General features: G+C 48.8%; 9 protein-coding genes across 9 annotated transcripts; 3 read left to right on the plus strand and 6 right to left on the minus strand.

The window, feature by feature from the left end:
* Positions 1-154: 154 nt before the first annotated feature.
* LCP9604111_2463 (uncharacterized protein) lies at positions 155-1,131 on the minus strand (the record flags this gene model as incomplete). The annotated part of the gene is made up of 2 exons (XM_039069943.1): positions 155-791; positions 851-1,131. 2 exons carry the CDS (start codon positions 1,129-1,131, stop codon positions 155-157), a joined length of 918 nt encoding a protein of 305 aa, XP_038931215.1.
* Positions 1,132-2,279: 1,148 nt separating this feature from the next.
* On the minus strand, positions 2,280-4,634 carry LCP9604111_2464 (sodium:solute symporter family protein; the record flags this gene model as incomplete). Its single annotated transcript, XM_039069944.1, has 4 exons — positions 2,280-3,605; positions 3,708-3,985; positions 4,044-4,305; positions 4,356-4,634. The coding sequence occupies 4 exons, from the start codon at positions 4,632-4,634 to the stop codon at positions 2,280-2,282; spliced, it is 2,145 nt and encodes a 714-aa protein (XP_038931216.1).
* Positions 4,635-5,256: 622 nt separating this feature from the next.
* On the plus strand, positions 5,257-6,702 carry LCP9604111_2465 (LLM class flavin-dependent oxidoreductase; the record flags this gene model as incomplete). Its single annotated transcript, XM_039069945.1, has 1 exon — positions 5,257-6,702. The coding sequence occupies one exon, from the start codon at positions 5,257-5,259 to the stop codon at positions 6,700-6,702; it is 1,446 nt and encodes a 481-aa protein (XP_038931217.1).
* A 197-nt stretch (positions 6,703-6,899) lies between these two features.
* LCP9604111_2466 (zinc-binding alcohol dehydrogenase family protein) lies at positions 6,900-7,993 on the plus strand (the record flags this gene model as incomplete). The annotated part of the gene is made up of 2 exons (XM_039069946.1): positions 6,900-7,236; positions 7,293-7,993. 2 exons carry the CDS (start codon positions 6,900-6,902, stop codon positions 7,991-7,993), a joined length of 1,038 nt encoding a protein of 345 aa, XP_038931218.1.
* Positions 7,994-8,188: 195 nt separating this feature from the next.
* LCP9604111_2467 (uncharacterized protein) lies at positions 8,189-9,388 on the plus strand (the record flags this gene model as incomplete). Its single annotated transcript, XM_039069947.1, has 1 exon — positions 8,189-9,388. One exon carries the CDS (start codon positions 8,189-8,191, stop codon positions 9,386-9,388), a length of 1,200 nt encoding a protein of 399 aa, XP_038931219.1.
* A 379-nt stretch (positions 9,389-9,767) lies between these two features.
* LCP9604111_2468 (DUF3431 domain-containing protein) lies at positions 9,768-10,821 on the minus strand (the record flags this gene model as incomplete). The annotated part of the gene is made up of 3 exons (XM_039069948.1): positions 9,768-9,828; positions 9,887-10,456; positions 10,511-10,821. The coding sequence occupies 3 exons, from the start codon at positions 10,819-10,821 to the stop codon at positions 9,768-9,770; spliced, it is 942 nt and encodes a 313-aa protein (XP_038931220.1).
* A 740-nt stretch (positions 10,822-11,561) lies between these two features.
* Positions 11,562-13,172, minus strand: LCP9604111_2469 (uncharacterized protein; the record flags this gene model as incomplete). The annotated part of the gene is made up of 2 exons (XM_039069949.1): positions 11,562-13,066; positions 13,127-13,172. The coding sequence occupies 2 exons, from the start codon at positions 13,170-13,172 to the stop codon at positions 11,562-11,564; spliced, it is 1,551 nt and encodes a 516-aa protein (XP_038931221.1).
* Positions 13,173-13,931: 759 nt separating this feature from the next.
* Positions 13,932-15,093, minus strand: LCP9604111_2470 (Rab family GTPase; the record flags this gene model as incomplete). The annotated part of the gene is made up of 3 exons (XM_039069951.1): positions 13,932-14,636; positions 14,761-14,981; positions 15,048-15,093. 3 exons carry the CDS (start codon positions 15,091-15,093, stop codon positions 13,932-13,934), a joined length of 972 nt encoding a protein of 323 aa, XP_038931222.1.
* A 921-nt stretch (positions 15,094-16,014) lies between these two features.
* LCP9604111_2471 (putative MFS monosaccharide transporter) lies at positions 16,015-17,692 on the minus strand (the record flags this gene model as incomplete). The annotated part of the gene is made up of 2 exons (XM_039069952.1): positions 16,015-17,546; positions 17,599-17,692. The coding sequence occupies 2 exons, from the start codon at positions 17,690-17,692 to the stop codon at positions 16,015-16,017; spliced, it is 1,626 nt and encodes a 541-aa protein (XP_038931223.1).
* Positions 17,693-20,484: the final 2,792 nt, after the last annotated feature.

Raw genomic sequence — 20,484 nt, forward strand, 5'->3', positions numbered from 1 at the left:
TCTTCATAACAAGGGTATTAATTATAATTCTACACGGCGTAGAAATAGTTCTAGTAGCTAGTCAATCTATGCTACCTTATAAGTGTCAAAGTAAACAAGTCCATTCAAACCCGATCCCCAATTCTAACCCCATGATCTTGATCGATGCAATCATTCATCGCTTCCGGTCCTTGACCTCATCCACAATATACATCACGAGTTTCGTAATGGGTCCACCCCGACGCTTGGGTCTTTGGACTCGTCTATTTGGACGCGCTTGGCCTGGCAGGTGACCACTCTCGAGCTCCATCATATTTTCCTCTCCGCTGTGGGTACTGAGTTGCTGTGTGTATTCAGCAGCGGGTCGTACTTCAAGTGTAAGGCCGATGCCCAGGCACACAAGAACAACGAGAATTTCCTCTAAAACACACATCACAAGCTGAATCGTGACATTTCCGGACAGCAGATTGAAGTCTGCATCTCCACCAAAGGCAAAGATGTAAGAGTAGACTAATCGCACGAGGATCAAGGGGACGGAGATTCCCACAGCCAAGAGGAGACGACGTTCTCCATCCTCAATACTTTCCGTTCGTTTCAAGATCAGAAAGAACAGCCCGAACACACAGAACCAGGTAATAAGGTAGAATATGAGGCCAATCTTCGACTCTATTGTAACAAAGCCATGGGTAATATCGGAATTCTGGGTTGTGCCGACAATGCTCAGAATCACACCGACTAGTGAAAATGTTGCAACAACCCGGAAGATCAACGGGTGGAGAGGATTGGCGGTCTTTCGCATAATGGAATCATTTCTAATAAATGTCGTTAGCTGCAAATCATCAAGTTAATCATGAGTAAGAGGGTTGCTCACGCTCGGGATAAAAGACCAAGGCAAGCCAATAACAACGGTGAAAGTCCAAGCGAAGTGCAAACAGCCCAGGTAATATATAGATTGATATTGGAAGGATAGCGAATCGTGGCCAAATAGCATGCTGCGCCAATGACACGGGCAAGACAAAAGATGTTGAAAAAGTACCAGCCGGAGCTTTTTTTGAAACCATGGTGGAATGCCATCCAGAGAGCAATGAAGAGGCATGGAGAGTAAACAATGACCTCTAGGATCGAAATCCCATGCCGATAATCGATAGTCATAATCACAAGGGAATGAAGTACTGGGATCAAGAGGAAGACGGAAAATGAACTGATGGTTGTATTACTCTCGAATCGTGGGCCCTTGTCTGCTATTTAACCCTTCCAGATACATTTCCGCTCGCGATGTTTTCCTAATTTTCTTCATCAGGCAGTGCAGTTAATTTTCGATAATCAGAGCCACGCGCCCTGATGCCGATATACAATTGTAGTAAGAGTTGCGGATACTCCACTTGGATTAGAAGATTGGCCAATCGCATCTGCTCAAGGAACATCTTGTATACCAGATTTGGCTTAGTGCATTGGGTAGCTCTGCTTAAGCCTCCCCGACTAAGCCTCTCCGGCTAAGCCTCTAAGAACGCCACAACCCCATTGGTGAAGATATGCAGTCCTAGGGCAATGTATGCCTAGGTGATCTTCACTTTGTCACTCTCTAACTAAACGACAGTTTTCAAGGGACTTCAATGTTGCTGACAAATTGTATATGCACTTTGTGTGGGCAACATTCCTATTCAACCATGTCTTCTTCTGTATCTCGGTGCGGCCGTAAAAATCCCATCTTGCTACAAAGGGTCCACTTTTGCTTCCAGTGTTAAGCATCCTATTCCCCTTGGAATCCCTTTGAGATTTCCCGGTCCCTGAATATAGGGCCGTTGGTGGACATCCGAGAAACGTTAAGACCAGCGATTCCTTGGTCTTTTTAAACTCGCGGGCATGCATCGTATTTCTACCGTTTATTGTATTTGCATCGTATAAATATACGAAGGCCGCACTCTGTAAGGATCTCAAAGGTGATAGTTGTAGCAGGGGCTGGTATCACTACCCCATTTCGAGTCGCAACCTATTTTGCGAGACATGGACACATTTTATGTAATCAGCGCCTTCCCCAGCAGATGAACCAGTTATAACCACACCCTAAGTGACGAATCCGAGGCCCTTTCAGAGGGTTTTCTGGCCCTGTAGGAGGGAATCTCGGGTTGAGGATCATCTGCTCCAGGATGGGCTATTCTGGTGCTCCCGGAAGACGGCTTTGAGATCAAGGGAGGATCCGTACGAAAGCAAGAATGTTCCAAGGCTGTCGTGAAGACTTGAGTTCTATTTGAAAAGACCGATCTGGTTTCCGCTCTATTTTAACAGCACCTATTATCTACCTAGCTCGTTTGATTTTTCTTGTTCCTCCCGAAAAGCTCTTTGTAAGACTTCCAGATACCCCTCGCGCCGATCACAATATCCTTCCGCCCGTCATAAAGTGGGAAAATCACAACCGCCCCGAAAGCAGCGAACTGCCAAATAATGGCGACAACTACCCACCCCGCAAAGAATGATCTCGTGAAGATATAGTCTCGATACAGTGGAAGAGGCCAAGCAACAAACGTGATCAGCACGATAGCCCCGAACATGTACCAAGCGATCTTGAGCCATCTGTACAGCTCTTTCAACGTTTCGTCATCGAATGGGTGCCGAATATCATCAAGGCTAATTTGTGCGGAGGATGGAGACGAAGTTTTGTTCGTCGAAACCTTTTCGCTGATGTCGCCAGTAATCTTCTCTGGGTCGTTGTTGATGCTCTCTGGCTGACTATTGACAACCGGTGAGACTGATCCAGCGGGATGTTTCAAATCAATTGCGTGGTCTTCCTCGCTGCTCCGGTTCAATGTGCTCGCGTCTGAAGGTGACTGGATTTCTTCTTGATCTGCGAGCTCAATTCGCAGGAACACTCTCCAGTCGAATTTATAAGGCTTGTAGAGTGACAGGACAACGGAATAGAGAGCCGGCGTAAAGAAGGAAGTGACGGCTGCATATAGTGCTGGGTAGGGATTTGTAGTGGTAGTGATGTTGATACTGCCATACATATAGTGCGTTACTGCCAACCAGACAGCAAGACCTGAAGCGAAGCCAAGCACAGGAGAAACAATTGCAGCTAACCGGGTCTGCCGAGACCAGAACAAAGTGAGAATCATGGGGATAATTCCTGGACATGAGATGATGGGTCTCAGGTACCCGATCCATGTCATGTTTGCTCCTCCATAGTTGAGAGCGATGGAAATGCCGGTGATAAAGACGCCGTGGATAATGACAGTCAAGTGGCTCACTCCCACAATTTGCTTGTCGGTAGCTTTCGGGTTGAGATATGTCTTATAGATGTCATATGACAAGATGCTACTGACAGCAATCATTGAGGAGGAAACGGTACTTGTCAAAGCCATGAACAAGAGGAAGAAGAATGCAATGATTCCTTTGTCTCCAATGAGCGCTTTGATGGTGTATGGCATCACCATGCCCGAGCTCACTTCAGTGGCAGTGAGGATGCCAGGGTATGTTGGAAAGATTGGTGTATTGTGGATTGCCCTCGTTGCCAAACCGACGACTGTGCCTAGACCCCAGGGGATACCGAAAACAGCCAATGCGGCAATATTGTATCCTGGGACTGTCGCTTTGACCTCGGTCGCGAAGGACTTTTGCCAAAATGCGGTATCCTACCGGTGATATGTTAGCTTTGGAAAGAACATGGCGAAGTTCGTGATTGTGAAAAGTCTTCCTTGGGAGCTTTCAAAGATCACTTTTTGGAATTGACATACCATAACGACAAGTGCCAGGTTTCCAAACTTGAGAATTAAACCCCAGATAATTGCATCCTTCGACTTGAATGTAAGAAGGGAACCTTGGTAGTTGCTGGGGATATAATTATCCGCAGCTACTGCCGTAACTTTATCATACAAACCACCCAGACCACCGATCGCCGAGTTTGTCAAAACACTGATCGTAAAATAAATGATCAGAATGAGTGCAATGGCCGTATGCAAGAAATCCGTCAGGAATGTGGCCTTCAAGCCGCCCACGGCTGTATAGAGAACAACTACAAAGGGGTTAGCTCCTGTTTCCCGATGGACTTCAGTAAGAAAGATGAAACAAACCTCCGAGGGGAACGAGGATAGTGGCAGCTACATAGTGCATTCCAGATACACCATGGATGAGTTGAGAGCCCGTCATAATCATCGAGGCGCAGCCGAAAACGTTGTTGACGAGGTTGAGCACGATAAACACGAGATGTCCAATCTTGCCATAGCGCATCCGAACTACTTCGAGCGATGTATGAGCATAAGGGACTCGAATCTTGGCCATAACACCGAGTGCTGCCATCAGTGCAATTTGGAAGCATAGACCAGACCCCCACCACTATAGCCCGTCAGTCGTGCAAAGTCAATTGAGGGCATAAAGAAACATACCAGAGGCACTGCAAGACCATACCGATACGTCATAGCCGCGCACAACACCGTCTCGTTGATCCACATCCAGGAACTGAAGACTGCAGATGCACACAAGCCTCTCCCTACGGAGCGATTGGCGACCATGAACATTTCCGATTTTCCGGAATCTTCAGAAAGATACTTTTTCTGCATCTTGACAGCAACCAAAACAACAACACAAAACACCACACTGAGGCCAATGAGGAGGCCATAGGCCGCCCCCTGGGGGATCAAAGCGGACGTATCTATGTCAGACATCTCTGGGCATAGTAAAGCCAAGTTCCAAGGTGCAGGGCCGAGGAATATTTATTGTGTGGAGGGTCCGCCATATCCTCAATGCCAAGTTTAGTCTCTGTAGATCTATAGCCAATTGGGGGTTCTCTGAAGGACTGCGCAACAATCAGAGTTGCCATGTGGGTGAGATATCTCACGTCGTCCTTGCCCGCAATTGCGCCATACAGAATGACTGGTAGAGACACGACTAAAGAGTCTAGACGCAAAGCCATTGGAGGAACGAAATAAAGTTAATAAGCTCGCCATGTGGTGATTGCGAAAGATATGGGAGTGTGAGGGGGATTGTCGTTGGGATTGCGTGCCTCGACTCCCAGATTGCGATAAAATCACTTGGAATCGCGCACAACCAGGGTCACTGCGTACCCCACACAGGCTAATTTATCGGCCGACATGAGATTCAAAATAGTCATCACAAATGTCGAATACCGATTACGGGAGATAAAAGGTGACCCTGCGATGGCGACAGCGCTTGGCGTATGCTTCTACCCACTACGTATACAAACCGGTTCCTATTGCTAAAGACTCATCGCGTAGACCTCAAGTGCCTCTTCAAATCCACTGAACGTTCGAATAATTCCAACTCAAAATGGGTGAAGTCACACCAACGTCCGGCAAAAAGCAGATCATCCTCAATGCGTTCGTCATGAACACCCCGGGCCATTTGGCACCTGGGCTATGGAAGCACCCTAGAAACAAGACCGATCAGTACAAAACACTCTCATTCTGGACCGACTTAGCTCAATTGCTGGACAAAGCCGGTTTCCATGCAATGTTCATTGCGGATACGCTGGGCGCGTACGATGTATACAAGGGCCCTAGGAATGTGGTGCCCGCATTGGCATCCGGCGCACAATTTCCCGTCAATGACCCCTTGTATCTTGTTCCTGCCATGTCCGCTGTCACAAAGAACCTTATTTTCGGAGTGACTGCCAGCGTGACGTATGAAAAACCATACGCCCTCGCTCGCCGACTCTCTACCGTGGACCATCTCAGCCAAGGCCGTTTGGCATGGAACATTGTCACATCTTATCTGGACAGCGCAGCCCGAAACCACGGACTGAACGAGCAGATTCCTCACGACGAGCGATACGCAATAGCAGATGAATATCTTGAGGTGCTCTATAAGCTCTGGGAAGGAAGTTTCCGAGACGACGCCGTGCTCGCCGACCGACAGCTCGGGGTATACATTGCCAGCGATGGTGTGCGGGAGATAAACCACAAAGGAAAATACTTTGATGTTCCTGGCCCTCATTTCTGTGAGCCATCGCCACAGCGTACGCCATTCCTGTTCCAGGCCGGCGTGTCCGAGGCCGGTAATCAATTCGGTGGAAAGCATGGTGAAGCAATCTTCATCGGTGGTCAGACTCCCGAGGTTGCTCGCTTAACGGTGGATAATATACGGAATATTGCCAAACAGCAAGGCCGGGATCCCAAGCATATCAAAGTCATTGTGGGTATCAACGTGATTGTCGCAGCGACAGATGAAGAAGCACAAGCAAAGCGCGAGGACTATCTCCAATATGCCGACGATGAAGGTGCGCTCGCTTTGTTCGGTGGATGGACCGGAATCGACCTGTCAAGTCATTCTGATGATGAGGATTTCCTGTTCAGCGACTCGCCGCGGGTCCAGTCCATTGTTCGGAGATTCTCTGGTACCGTCCCTGGCACGGATAGCTTGCCATGGACTAAACGGAGGATCGTGGAGTATATCAGTGTGGGTGGACTACAGGCCAAGGTTGTTGGCAGTCCTACGACAGTTGCAGATGAGTTGGAAAGATGGGTGGAAATATCCGATGTGGATGGCTTCAATCTTGCTCATATTGTGAATCCCGGGACTTTCGAGGATATCATTGAATTCTTATTGCCTGAACTAAGACGGAGAGGGCTGTTCCGAGAGGAAATTGAGAAAGAAGGTGCCACGGCTCGCGAGGTGTTCATTGGATCGCAACGTTTGCCTGAAGATCATACTGGAAGCAAATACAAGTGGCGAGCAGGGGAGACTATTCCTCAATATCAGACTAAGGAGATTTAGGTAATATATCTATGTACCTAACTAACTAGTCGACTAGTTATCTAAAACTAAGGTATCTGATTATAAATCCGTGGAAGCGCCGGGAATAAGTTCATTTATATATTCCCGTGACATTACAAATCAATCGAATATAAATTATCGGCTTGATCTATTTGATTTGATCTGTTGATTTCCACCGTCGATTCCCAAAGTTCAAAATGAAAGAAGCTATTGTTGACGACACCACTTCGGTCGTCATCCGCGACGTTGAGATCCCCACTCCCAAACCCGGCCAGGTCCTCATCCGGGTAGTAGTGTCGGGTACCAACCCGAAGGACTGGAAAGTCCCCAAATGGCAACCAAACAATACTATTAACCAGGGAGACGATATTGCAGGGTATGTGGAAGCAGTGGGAGCAGGAGTCCAGAACTTCCGCGCGGGAGATAAAGTGGCAGCGTTCCACGAGATGATGACCCCAAATGGAAGTTATGCCGAATATGCCATTGCGTGGGAACACACGACATTCCATCTCACCGAGAAGACCAGCTTTGAAGGTATGACATGTCTCCGTCCTAGTCATCACGCGGATGTAACTAAACTTATTGACCAGAGGCTGCTACAATCCCCCTCGCGGCGATGACTGCTGCATTGGGCCTATATCAGAAACTGAAATTGCCTCTACCTTGGGCTCCCGCCGATAAACCTATTCCGCTAGTTGTGTATGGCGGTGCCTCGGCGGTTGGCGCATTTGCTATCAAGTTCGCTCAGCTATCGAACATTCACCCCATCATCGCTATCGCTGGCAAAGGCGCTCCCTTCGTCGAGACGTTGATCAGCAGAGAGAAGGGAGACACGATTATTGATTATCGTGAAGGCGATGACGCCGTCTACTCGGCGATCAAGGCTGCTGGCAAGGGTAATCCCATTCAGTATGCCTACGATGCCGTGTCCGAGAAGGGAAGCTATGTGACTCTCGGTGCTGCTCTCGATGTACCTGGGAAGATCACTGTCGTTTTACCTGCGGACGCTGATAAGGTGCCGAAGCAAATTAGCATCGAGCGGACGATGGTCGGGGCTGTTCATATGCATCCTGCCGAAGGCCAGACTGTTGGTGATAAGGAGTTCGGAGCTGCTTTCTTCCAATTCATTGGTCGAGGTCTGGCACAGGGTTGGTTCTCAGGCCACCCATACGAAGTGCGAAAAGGTGGACTGGGTGGTATCGAAGGCGCATTGAAAGATCTAGAGGCTGGCAAGGCATCTGCGGTGAAATACTTGGTCAAGATTGCCGAGACTGACGGAGTTCAGCAGTAGTTATATAGCCTATAGCCCGAGAAAGCGATTTGGAGTTACTCTAGAATGTCATGACAATGATGCTACAAAATATGTGCCAAGCCAGATCGGAATGCATAGATCGGGATCGAAAATGACATCACCCGAGAAATTCTCCAAGTCGCGCGCAACTGCCTCAATTCCAATTGCCAATACCCAAGATCTTCTCATTCCACAATGGCAAAACGCACGCTCGATGCATTCTTCAAACCATCAACCACCGCTCCAAAACGTGCGAAAACCGACCTCATCGAATCTAACACCGCAACTGCAATCTCAACACCCGAGACAGACAATATCCCAGTCGAGGACACCAAACCCCCAAGCCAACACCCAAGTTATCCAATTCCAATAGCTCAACTTCCCTCCCACATTGAAGTAGGCCTAGGACATGCAACACCAGCAAAGCCACCCCGGGAAATAAATAATCAACCACACCTCGACCTCCTCCACTTCCAGCCCTATATCCCCCGCCCAACAGCAAACGAGCTATTCAAATTCCTCCGTCGCGAACTTCCCTTCTACCGTGTGCAATACACAGCACGACGCGGCGACATTGAAACGCAAATCAACACACCACGATGGACAACAGTCTTCGGCGTCGATGAAACATCGACCTTCATCCAAGAACAAGACAACGACCCAAACAGCCTCGTTCTACTAGAAACAAAGGCCAAAACGCCAACCCCGAAAACAAAATACCAGTGCATGCCGCGGCCAATCCCAGCATGTCTAGATCTCCTACGGAGACAGGTCGAAGCAGCAAACGTAAATGCAAACGCAGATGAAACACCCGGCTACAATTTCTGCCTGGTAAATTACTATTCCAGCGGAGATGACAGTATCGCCTTCCACTCCGACGACGAGCGCTTCCTCGGACCAGAGCCAAATATCGCCTCGCTGTCGCTGGGCGGCGAGCGGGATTTTCTAATGAAGCCTAAGCCTTCAGTACCAGCAGGGAATGCAAACCGGACGACGGGTGGATGCGTGCCTATTGCTGCACACGCAATTTCCGGGCCGGGCGGTACTAGTGCGACGCGGGCGAGTTGTACGGTTTCGGGTGGAACGTTGAAAGCCGTCTCTTCTCCTGGGTCTAGGCCTGCTGCTGCGGTGCCACTGCAGCAGATTAAAATGAGCCTTGGGTCAGGGGATATGGTTGTTATGCGTGGAACGACGCAGTCGAATTGGTTGCATAGTATTCCTAAGCGGAAGGGGAAGGCCGGGGAGGCGACCAAGGGACGGATTAACATTACCTTTCGGCGGGCTGTTGTTCCTAGCGGGACAAATAATTATTATCATTATAATGTCGGTAGTGGGGGGATGTACCGGTGGGATGAAGTAGCGAGGAAGATGGTTGTACAGGAGAAAAAGGCATAGCTACGCGGTAGGTACCCGGTTACTGATTGAACTGGAATAAAATTTGCATCAATAAGATATACATGGGTGCCGTAGCACGAAAGGAATTATCTCATGCGCTTGAGTTGGACGTGCAACTCGAGGTGAGACAGATGATATCACTCTGATAGCCATCCCGGCACATTTCGGTCTTTGTACATTTGCTTCCGATAGAATAAAAAAAATAGACATCGAAGCAAGTCATCATATGGCATTGGCACTGTGTCTTCCCAGTAACCATGGTATTTCTCCGCTGGGGAGTTCCGGCAAGTGCCGGGTAATGAAGAAACGTATTGGTTGAAATACAAGAGAGCTATCGGCCCTTGTAGGCAAAAGAAGAATGATTAGAAATGAGCAGTATTTAGGTAAAGATGACTTCTTCGCCGTAGACATCTGCGTAGCATTGGAACAAATCGGGACAGCTGCAATTAAACGTGTTAGCGGGGAAAATACAAATAATACAATTGCAGGATAACTTACAAGACAGGATCTTTGCCGAAAATGATGTGCCATGAGTACTCCATAATTGCCGCGGTAACGTCGTCCGGCAGTTCGTTGTTCATCACCCAGTCATACATGCGCTGGTAATCGCTATGAGGGCGCTGGAGAATCTGCTCTCGGGAAACCGCAAACTGAGAGCAGCATGGGCCGGCGACTTCCTTGGGAACCGGTTCCCCAGGGAACAGCTCTTTCCACGCAGCAGCGTAGTGTGCCTCGCCTTTGCTTTCGGGATTCGGGGGTTGACGGAATGGTTGGATGGCCGAGGGGCATCCTGGGCTCAATTGGCAACGGAGATTGACATAGCCTGCCTGTTGCACGAATTCTTTCTGCAATGCCCGCACCGAGTCCACATTGCTGTAATCCATGGTGTCGATGTGCCAGCCGGCGAGTAGGCCGTCGCGGTGGCTATGCAGGAAGACCACGATGTCTGGAAGGTCGTCGTAGTGGTCGACCAGATATTTGAGGTAGGGGAGAGCCTCGCGACCCTTGTTTTTCGGGGTGTGCGTCGGGGCATTGATATCGTCGACGGTGTAAATGACGCTGCGCCATCTGGAGATATTCAGTTAGGGTCTTGTTCTGGGAATACAATCGAGTCACACTCACTCTGCTAGTTCTGCCCCGACCCAAGCGGTGTCTTCCTCCTTAAGCTTGGCCATCACAATAGCACCCTGGTTGGGGACCACGATATCGGTGGTCTGGTAGACCAACGCGGGTTTTCTGTCCGATGCAACCCGCCATTTCCGTTGTGATGGATCAGGCTGGGGTTTTGGTCTGAGGGATGTACGGAAGGAGCCGGTATCGAAGTGCCATATATCCTGGAGTGATTCGCCTTTGGTCTTCAGATTGCGACAGACCAGGACGAGAGTCAGGATAATTAGTGCGGCAGCGGCACTAACACGAAGTGACAACCTCATCGCATAACGCGATTGTGGGGATCGAGGGAAGTGGTATAGGGGGTGAATGTGAAAGGAGGAAGATGGCAAAAGGCCAAGGTGTCGGAACGCGCAATCTTAGGAACGTAATAAGCGTCGACCCATGTGGAGGCCTATCAAACTCACTCGCGTACTCTGAGCGCGAGATGACGAAAGTGCCGAGTCAAGGGATGAAGTAGTACTTCGAGAAGGAATATGGAATTAGTCGAATAAGTTAGAATCCAGAGGAGGAGGTCCTTTCTCCAAGAGACCTGGTAAGAAAAAAAAAAGGTAAAGGGAAAAAGCAGAAAAGGGAAGGTGGCGCTTTCCTTATTTGGGCAGACCGAACTGTGTCGGTTCCTGGTTTGATCCATTTTGGGCCATTTTGGGCCATTGGGGTCGTTCTGATTGGCGAAATCGAAAGATCTCGGCCTATCTTTTGAGTTTATTTTATTTTATTTTATTTCCTTTTGGTTTTATTTTTGATTTTCGAGTTATTTACGTATTCAGGGGTACGGAGTACGATATACATACTGTGCAACCGTGAAAGATTACTTAGACCCTGGAAATCTACCGAGTACTACTTCGTACCTGGTCAGGCTATCCATGTACACTCCTGAAATCCATTCTTCAAACGCTATACATCACATACACAAAAAGAACGGGTATGACCAAGACACCCTTCCAGTCCAAACCTAAGACATCCCCAAAATAAAACAACAGGATCAATAATATCCAAGACATCAGCCGCGCACCGGCACAATATTCACATCGAAATACTCCGAATCAGGCGCAACTCGACCTACCACACACCGCATACTAGACAAAACAGCCAACGCTCCCTTCTCAACCGTCCAATGCTGTTCCGCCAGATGCGCCATGAAGATATCAAGGTTCCCATAGACCCGTGTGGAGCTTTGTGCCAGCGCACAGCAAAAGACGCAACAAAACGTGCCGCGGGGGGTATTAGGGGTAAAATCTGATGCCGGGTCCCGCTTACAGGGCACGTGGGATTTCGCCAAGAACTCGAATCGATACCGAATACCGCTGGCTTGATGTGTACGCACGCTTTTCTCGAATTGCGGGTTGCTGCTAGAACTCTTCGGGGCCATGGGTGCTTCGAAAGCACACTTTGTGCACCGCAACCATGACTGTTGTGTGTAATACCCCGCAGGCTCCGAGTAGATTTTGAATCCTCGTAATCCCACGTGCACCTTCCACGCCCCTTTGCAGAAGCCCAGGTAGTTGTTCGTTTCGCTGGGTGGCCAGAGGGGTCGGATTGCCTGGGTTGATCCGTCGGTGCTGCTTCGGGTGGAGGAATTTGATGGGGTTGAGTCTGTGAGGCTTTCGTGCTCCCACGGGTTCCCCCACAAGACATCGTGGGGTATCGAACTTGGTCGCGGTTTGGGTCTGTGCGGCGTGGCTGGTCTGATATCAACTTGCGGAATCCGCCCCAACATCGACGGTGACTCTGGGTTGGATCCCACAGGTTGTGGGATGTACATGGGCTCGGGCGATGACACTGGCAACGACGATGTACGACCTGGGCGGGGATGGAACAAGTCGCCCATACTACTCACAGCAAATCCAAGGCCCGATGGATGTAGGCGATTTCCTAGATTCATAGCCTCATATTCCCTCGATGGCCCCAGCATATCCGTCGGGGAGGCGGGGACGACGTCCGGTAGGAACTGGCCTGGTAAATGACTGGCTGGTGAGACGGGATAGCCGGAGATGTACCCCGTCTCCGAGGAATGGGATAGTGAATATCTGTCCTGGCCATGAAGGGGATATTCATGGCCATGAGAAGCCATTATACGATAGGTCGGGTCGATGGGCAGCGGAAAAGACGGCGGAACAGGCGACGGCCTCGAGAGCCGCTGGTATAAACGGCTCAAAATAAGCAAAGTATTAATGCGGCCCCGGTCGGACTCTGTCTGCAACGCCATGAGATCTAGAGTGGTCCCCCGGTCCTGTACCTCGCGGAGATGCCTCAGCAACGCCCCCTGTAGTTCGATGATGATATCTTTCATCTGCTCTCGGGCGATCGCGTCACCTTCCTCATATCGCCAGCCAAGCTCTTGACGGTACTGGTTGAACTGAGATTTAATATCAGCATGGCCGCGTTCGAGCGACCGTTCGAGCGACCTTTCGAGCGAGCGTTCTAGTTTCTGAGTGGATTTGCGCTCGCGGTATTTCTTCTTTATGGCAGTAAACATAATCGCTCCATCGCTGTAGGCGGAGACGACTGTTTGCCGATCAGGCTTGTTAATCTCGTTTATTGTGATAGGAGAGGAGATGGTCTTACTGGCTGCCACACAAGCTACGACCGCGATCACCTCCACCCCCGACATGATAAATGAGGTGGGATTCAGGATATACGGGGCTGAGGGGTTGAATACGAGCACCGGGTCTGCTTTGGAACAAGATGAATGTGATAAAGAGATAGATCGACCTTTTGATATTCAACAAAAAGCTTGGAGGGAATAAGAAAGGAGACCAGAAATGCCCAGCAAAGGGATGCAGTTGACAAAAGAGATACTTCCTTGGCCAAGATGTGACACAGACATGGACTGGAATGAAATCGACAGGTTCTTTCTGATAGCAAAGCACAGTCTCTCTTTGATTGGCCCCATGATACTTTGACCAATGGCAGAGGAAATTCTCCGATATAAGCGAGATGAGGGGGTTCGACGTAAGTGAGCCCAAATCCGGTTTATCGCCGTATTGAACTGTATGATCTTGTTGGCTATTGGTGATATGGTAGAAACATCCGCCAGAGGATGTCCATACAACATAGTTATAAAAAGATAAACATAGTGGACTCAGTGGGACATCTCGATCGGATCCACCGTCTCCACTGCCCATGCTTCGAGATTCAAGTGATATAAAAAGTACATGATGAGTGCATGTGGCGTAGAATATCGTTTCTTATTGACCAAACGAAAAGTATCTTCATTCACGCATAGCGGACAAAAAAACAAGGCCACCCAACCAATCCAAGCCCTAACTACACTATTCTAACCCATGCATCCATGAATAATCAAACACAAAACGACGCTGGCTCAAATGCAAAAAGAAAAAGCAATCCAACCCCCCATCCTAGCCAATGATCAACAACATCGCCCCTTGTTGCGCGATGCATGCATAACGCGCTCCTCGCCGGCGCCCTCGACATTGACACCAGGTGCCAACCCCATCCAACTCCTCCGCTTATCACCATGACCAAGGCGGAAACTGCCCGTGCCCTCCACAACCCCAGGATTAAAGGGCCCAACGACCCCATTCGCCAAGGGCGTACCAGCAATCGACAAAGCCAGCTCAGTATCCCGCCGGTTGCGCTGCTCAACCAGCTTACGCGTGATAACGCGGAAAACCTCATCAATTCCCTCGCCATCCCGTGCACTGATCTCATGACAGCAATCCCACCCAATCTCCTGTCCCCAGAATGCTGAACTGCGTTTCGAGTCCGGACTCTGCAGGGCAGTGGACGAGTGTGCTGCAGGGCCGGCACTAGCGTTCGATGTACTGCAGCCACTGCCTCCAAAAACAGATGTTCCAAAGCCTAGCCCGCCCATGCCTGCTGTTGCGGTTGGTGGCGGGGTGGAGGCTTGGGATGGGTAGAGTTGTTCAGCGACGTAGGCGATTGTGCGTTCGAAGGGAACGCGGCGGGAGGAGGGGTCGTCCGCGACAAGGTCAGACTTTGTACCTACGACATGTATTATGAGGGAGTCTGTGCCATCGTCGTTGGGTGTGATGTTCTTGCGGAGTTCGCGCAGCCAGCCGGCCATTTCTTGGAAGCTGTTTTGGTCGGTGATCTGTGCAAGTTAGTATTCATGTTTATGTGGGTTGTATCACGTTGTAGGTTGCCTATGTATAGGCAACAAATACAATCGCAGGATGAATGAAGAGGGGAAACGGTGTGGAAGTGGATGCACTGACATCATAGCACAGGAGCACTGCTTGAGCTCCTCTATAATAAAGTCTCGACATGCTGCGAAACCTCTCCTGTCCAGCTGTGTCCCATATCTGTAATCTGACTATTGTGTCGGAGGTGGAATCGAGGACGCGCTTCGTCACGAACGACGCGCCGATGGTTGAAGCCGCGGCGGGGTTGAATGTGTTTTTACAGTACCTGTCCACGAGGGCAGTCTTTCCAACTCCTAGTTGAGATAAGGTTAGTAAAGTGATTATGAGATTTAGAACTGGGTAATTCACAGCCAACATACCCTGTGCGCCGAGCACAACGATCTTAGCTTCGAGGCTTGAACTCATGTTTCCCCGAGGTTGAGGAAGCGGGGGTCAAAGTTTTGTATTCGCATTATATGTTGGCAGAAGTCAAATTCTTTGACCACAACATGAAAGAAAGCGATCAGATCAAAGAGATATTTGAATGTGAAATGAAAGAAAAGAAAAGTTGGGGGCGGTATCAGCCGATGGCTTCTCTCTTGTTCACGAGGTCACCTGCACGTGTCTTGGATAGAAGAATAGGCAAAAAATAGAAAGGCAAAAAAGAGTCAGCTTCTATCAACTCAACTACTTTATCTTACATGCAGTGGTTGGTAACATGGGATTTAAGACATTTACAGGCGGATAAAGGGCTGCATCGGGTTCTATAACAGGATGTATTTCGCATGGCTTGTTGATTGGCTCTCTTTTCCGAGGAGATTATACTCGTCATTATAGTTTTTTAATTGCAAGGAATATGAATGGTCCCCTTGCTCTGGGGTCTATCAGCCTCATGCAAGGCAGCACCCGCATGAGTCACTATAAACTCAACCCTAGAGCGGCAGGCTACAAGGTGTCATATGCAGGGCCATGGGATACAGGTTTTACAATTTACATGGGAAAAGAGTAAATGTGATGTGTTCGTCCGCTAGACTAGTATCATGCAAAAGCCCATGCATGTACATGAAGCTGAACAATTCCCATGCCCGACCGAACCATTTTCGGGGGTCATTATCAAAAAGCAATACTGCACTCAAAGTGCAGACACGATCACCCAAGAGACCAGAAACAAGGGGTATAAGATGTAAAGAAATAAGAAATAAAAGCAAAACGCGAATCTGGCGTTCACCCGTCCATTGGACAGAGGGAACAGCACAGCCATAACGTTGATAGGTGTCAGCGCACAGCGCTGTCATGCCGGAAACTTGAAACATAACCGCTTAGCGGAGTTGACAGAAAGCCTAGCTCTCAAGAGATGGTAGTGGCGTTCTCTTCCTCCTCGAAAAGTTGCTTGCCATCGCTGGAGGTGCTTCGAGGGGAGCCCTTTTCGCCGCCATTCTCGGTATCGCCGCGGCGGCGGTCAGACTCAAAGCCATACTCAGCAGCCTTGGCCTCAATCTCCTCATTGGTGAGCTTAGGCAGCTGTTTGGCAGCCTTGACATAGCTCATGTTCTCGCAGTAACCCTTGGCAAAGATGAGATCAATCTCCTCCAGACTGCGGCCAGCTGTCTCGGGGTAGAAGAGAATCATGGGGGGGATGAAGATGAAGTTCATTACGGCAAAGAACAGGTAGGTACCCCAGGAAATACGCTCAAGCATAACCGGGGTGATCATAACAACAGTGAAGTTGAACAGCCAGTTTGAGCAGGTCGAGACAGCATTGGCCTTGGTACGGGTACGGAGAGGCGAGATCTCGGCGGGGTACAACCAGGGGAGGGGCAGAATCGAGGCACCGAAGAAGGACATATAGAGGAACAGACCAAAGACAGCACCTTTGGAAGCTTCGGTCTGGTCGGGGATCAAACAAGCGAAGACGATGATCATAGAAACCATCTGACCTGTCATACCGCCGATGAAGAGCTTGCGGCGACCAATCCTCTCGATGAAGAACCAGGAGAACGTGGCGAAGATGGCGTAGACGATCATATTAATACCACCGATAAGCATGGACATGAACTCAGTCTGGCCGAGGGACTTCTTCAAGAGGACAGGTAGGTAGTAAATCACAGCATTGCAACCAGATAGCTGTTGGGCGATTTGACACGAAGAACCGATAAGCATACGGCGCAGGTGCTGGGTCTTACCACCAGTGAGGAGATCGGAGTAACCAGCACCGGCAGCAACACCGGCAGCTTCAATGGACTCGATAACGAGCTTCTTCTGGATCTGGGTCTCGTGGGATTCGATTTCGTGACCATTGAGAGCAGCGAGCACATACTCACCCTCCTGTATTTTGCCCTTGGAAATGAGGTAGCGAGGTGACTCGGGCATATAGTACATGCCAACGACAATGATAATACCGAAGAAAATCTGGAAGCCAATAGGGAAACGCCAGACGAGGTCATCCGGGCCGTAGGAGGCACCAAAGTCAATCCAGTAGGCGATCATTGTACCAACAGCGATGATACCACCCTCAATACAGATGAGAAGACCACGGTTGGCGGAATGCGAGCACTCGGCTTGGTAGGTCGGGATAGTCGAAGTATTTATTCCGTTGCCAATGCCAGTGACGATACGGCCGACAAAGAACTGGGCAGTAGCTCCATGGCCCTTGATAGCACAGATTTGAATGATAACACCAATGATCATGATATAACCACCTTGGATAACCATGAGACGACGGCCAAACTTGTCACCAGCGAACAAGGCATACATGGCACCAGCCAGACAGCCCAACTCGTAGACAGCAGTCACCAAGGCCTGCATGGTGGAGTCGCCCCGGGTGATAGGCATGAACCTGCCGAAGGCATCGCAATCAATAATGCCGGACATGACACCCTCTGTAGACTGTTAGCAACGTTGAATTCGTATCAGAAGTCAATGTATACTCACGATCGTAACCGAAAAGCAGGAAGCCCATAGTAGCGATGGTCGACACCGTCAAACTCAGAGGCTTACCGGACATGCCGGCATAGCTCGGCGCCATGATGAAGAATAGAAAGAGAAAATAACAGTATAGCTTAATACCCAGGTCCAAGTGATGAAGGACTAGTTCCCAGTGTAAACACGTGGGTATGAGTGGAGTGAGTGGAATAGCTGGAGATATAGAGATACGTGGAGAAATGAGTAAATCCTGGAGGAAACCGGGAGATATTTGAATGTCTGCTTCTTCAATGGAGTTTGACAAAAGTGGCAAGGAAATTCATCGTGGGGCATATAATATTTTTTTTTCTCCCCCGTGTCTACTCCATACGAGTTGAGTCCGAGACCTTTGGGGAGAAAAGAAAATAAAATAAAGCAAAATATCAAAAGCCACTACCGTAGGAAATGTGGTTCGACGAATCAGAGCTGTTAGAGAGCGGAGCCTATTTGCCGAATGCATCACTAATGGCGTGTTAAGCATTCTTTTAGGATCCACTTCGTAGCTTGCGTCCCTGATGACATCAGATTGACTATTTCTTTTCTTTTTGTCTTATTTTTTCGACGGTAATGTTTCTCAACGTGATTGGTGTTCCGAGAAGGGTGGATATATTCTTCGGTATGATGCTTGGGCCCGTAGACTGACATACATGAATTCTGCGTCATGTTCAAATGGACTGTACCTGGAGCGGTAAGGTGAATGACAGGCCCTACCAACCATAGGCTTAAATTGGTTGACGGCTTTGCCGATACCAAATTGCGCACAAGGGAATATGCTATGTGCGCTTGCTAAGGTCCCTACCAAATAACAGTGTACCTAGACGTTGTACTCGATCTCAAATGCGACTCGGAGTCCAAGTGTTATCGGCGCCGGTTGCAAATCGGGAATCGGGAAGCCGTCCCCATCCCGAAGGAGGTCGGAAAGAAATGTTATCGGGGGCCGCGAAAGGACTAGCGCCGCACTAAAAGGATCGGACAGGGATTGACATATTTGTTTACTTGATATAGAATGTGCACAAGCCATCCTCCTTGCTCTACAGAATAGGATTGATTATTGAGATCGTTTAATATTCTATCCAATGCTTTTCATTCTCCGTTCTTTCGGGATTCCTATCTTGGCTACAAGTAATACAATATAAGGCTGAACATATTATACAATTTTCTACTCGGATCCGAAAACAACATGTGGAGTCATACAGTTTGCAGAATCATGTGAGCAACGGCTTTTTTTCCTCCCTTGAATGTTGCCTCTTTTCCACTTGAAGTAAAACGATGACACATGAATTGTATGAAAACTTATAAATCTTTTCATTTTTTTTCCAACCATTCAAATGACGACTCGAGTCATGTCTTTAAAAGATGGGGGATAATCCATCAATCCCCCTCAAAGAGTACTCCGTGCATGCCTTCGGCGGAAAAGTATCGTCTAGTATCCGCAATGATGTCGTTGAACCACTTCCTAGCGTATTCGAAGTTTTCTCGAACTGCAACTAAGTGGATACGGACGAAAAAGAAAGGCAACCAGAAAATGAAGATAAGGCGTTGATGGTTCCTTATGTTCCCGCACGTGAATGCAAAACTCTTGACCGTTGAAGCGTACGATAGTAGAGAATATGCCTCTCCATGGCAGGTCCGCGTGTTCACGCCACAATTCAAGAAGGGGCTAATCCCCATCTTGTACTCTTTGTAGATCCATCTTTAGCTTACATCGCAGTCCATCAAGACTCCTCAACAGACCTCAACCGATAAGAGGTTGATTGGGTATGAAAATCCGATATCACAGTGCATATCCATAGGAACGGAGCACATTATAGACCCGCTTCATTGGGGGTCTTGAGTCGTGATTTCAGCGCCTCTGATATGCTGTCGGCGAAGCCGACCAGTAGATGAATCCTCCGTGGTTGGTTGATCTTTATTATTGCCATGTTATTTTTCAGCTAGGTGATCCAAATATTCATTTATATGATTCCTACAGTACTATACCGTTCGATTGAACTACAAGCATTGGTGGCGACCGCTTTAGCCCAATTCGATATACATGGACGAATTGAACGATTATGCGCCACATACACATGGTACAACTCGTGGACAGTGCACTAGGCGGAGCCCCTTCCCCGTACAACGTCAGCAGTGGCATCCGCGACGCAGCAAGGAGGGGCTGTGGCCACCCACTGTAGCCGAAGATGGAGAAATGGCGGAGGTGTGGGAGGGTGGAGGATATCCGGAGGTGCGAGGAATGACCGAACTTGCCCGATTATGGATCTGCACCGATGCAGATCACAAATTGATATGTGCGCCTCACGCGCGTTGCAAACTTGACCAGCGTTACTCCGTATATTGATTGTAGGTAGTCTCTTTGAACTTCAAGCTAGAAACCAGGTTTTAAAGAAGCTTAGTAGCTGATCGACGGTGGCGCTATCAGCCAAGACCGAGGTACATAGGCTCGCTGTTCGTCCGTCCAATGATCTCCACTATTTATAATCTGAACGTTGCTGTCCAATTGTCAGCGTACATTACCCGTTGAATTAAGCTTATGATGATGATAAAAGCCTTAAAAACTGCACTTCAACACAATGGCATTATGATACACATTTTGTATTCTGATGATGGAAGTCACGTGACGAGTCATGTGATTGAGTCATGTGAGTCCTGCTGCCTCAGGCCATGAACTATTCTTTCCCCGACCCCAACATTCCAACAAGGGAATGTAGGGCTGTCAACAGCGAATCTATAGGTAAGGTTGTTTCTTTTCTGAATGCAGCATGTATAGCACAACAAAAACAGCATTGGGAAATACTGTTTGTGAAGGGAACATCCGAGCATGTAATACGTTCCGTACTACTGGCTGAATCCAATATA

This window comes from Penicillium roqueforti (assembly GCF_015533775.1).
Source record: "Penicillium roqueforti strain LCP96 04111 chromosome Unknown scaffold_03, whole genome shotgun sequence".
Classification (NCBI taxonomy): domain Eukaryota; kingdom Fungi; phylum Ascomycota; class Eurotiomycetes; order Eurotiales; family Aspergillaceae; genus Penicillium; species Penicillium roqueforti.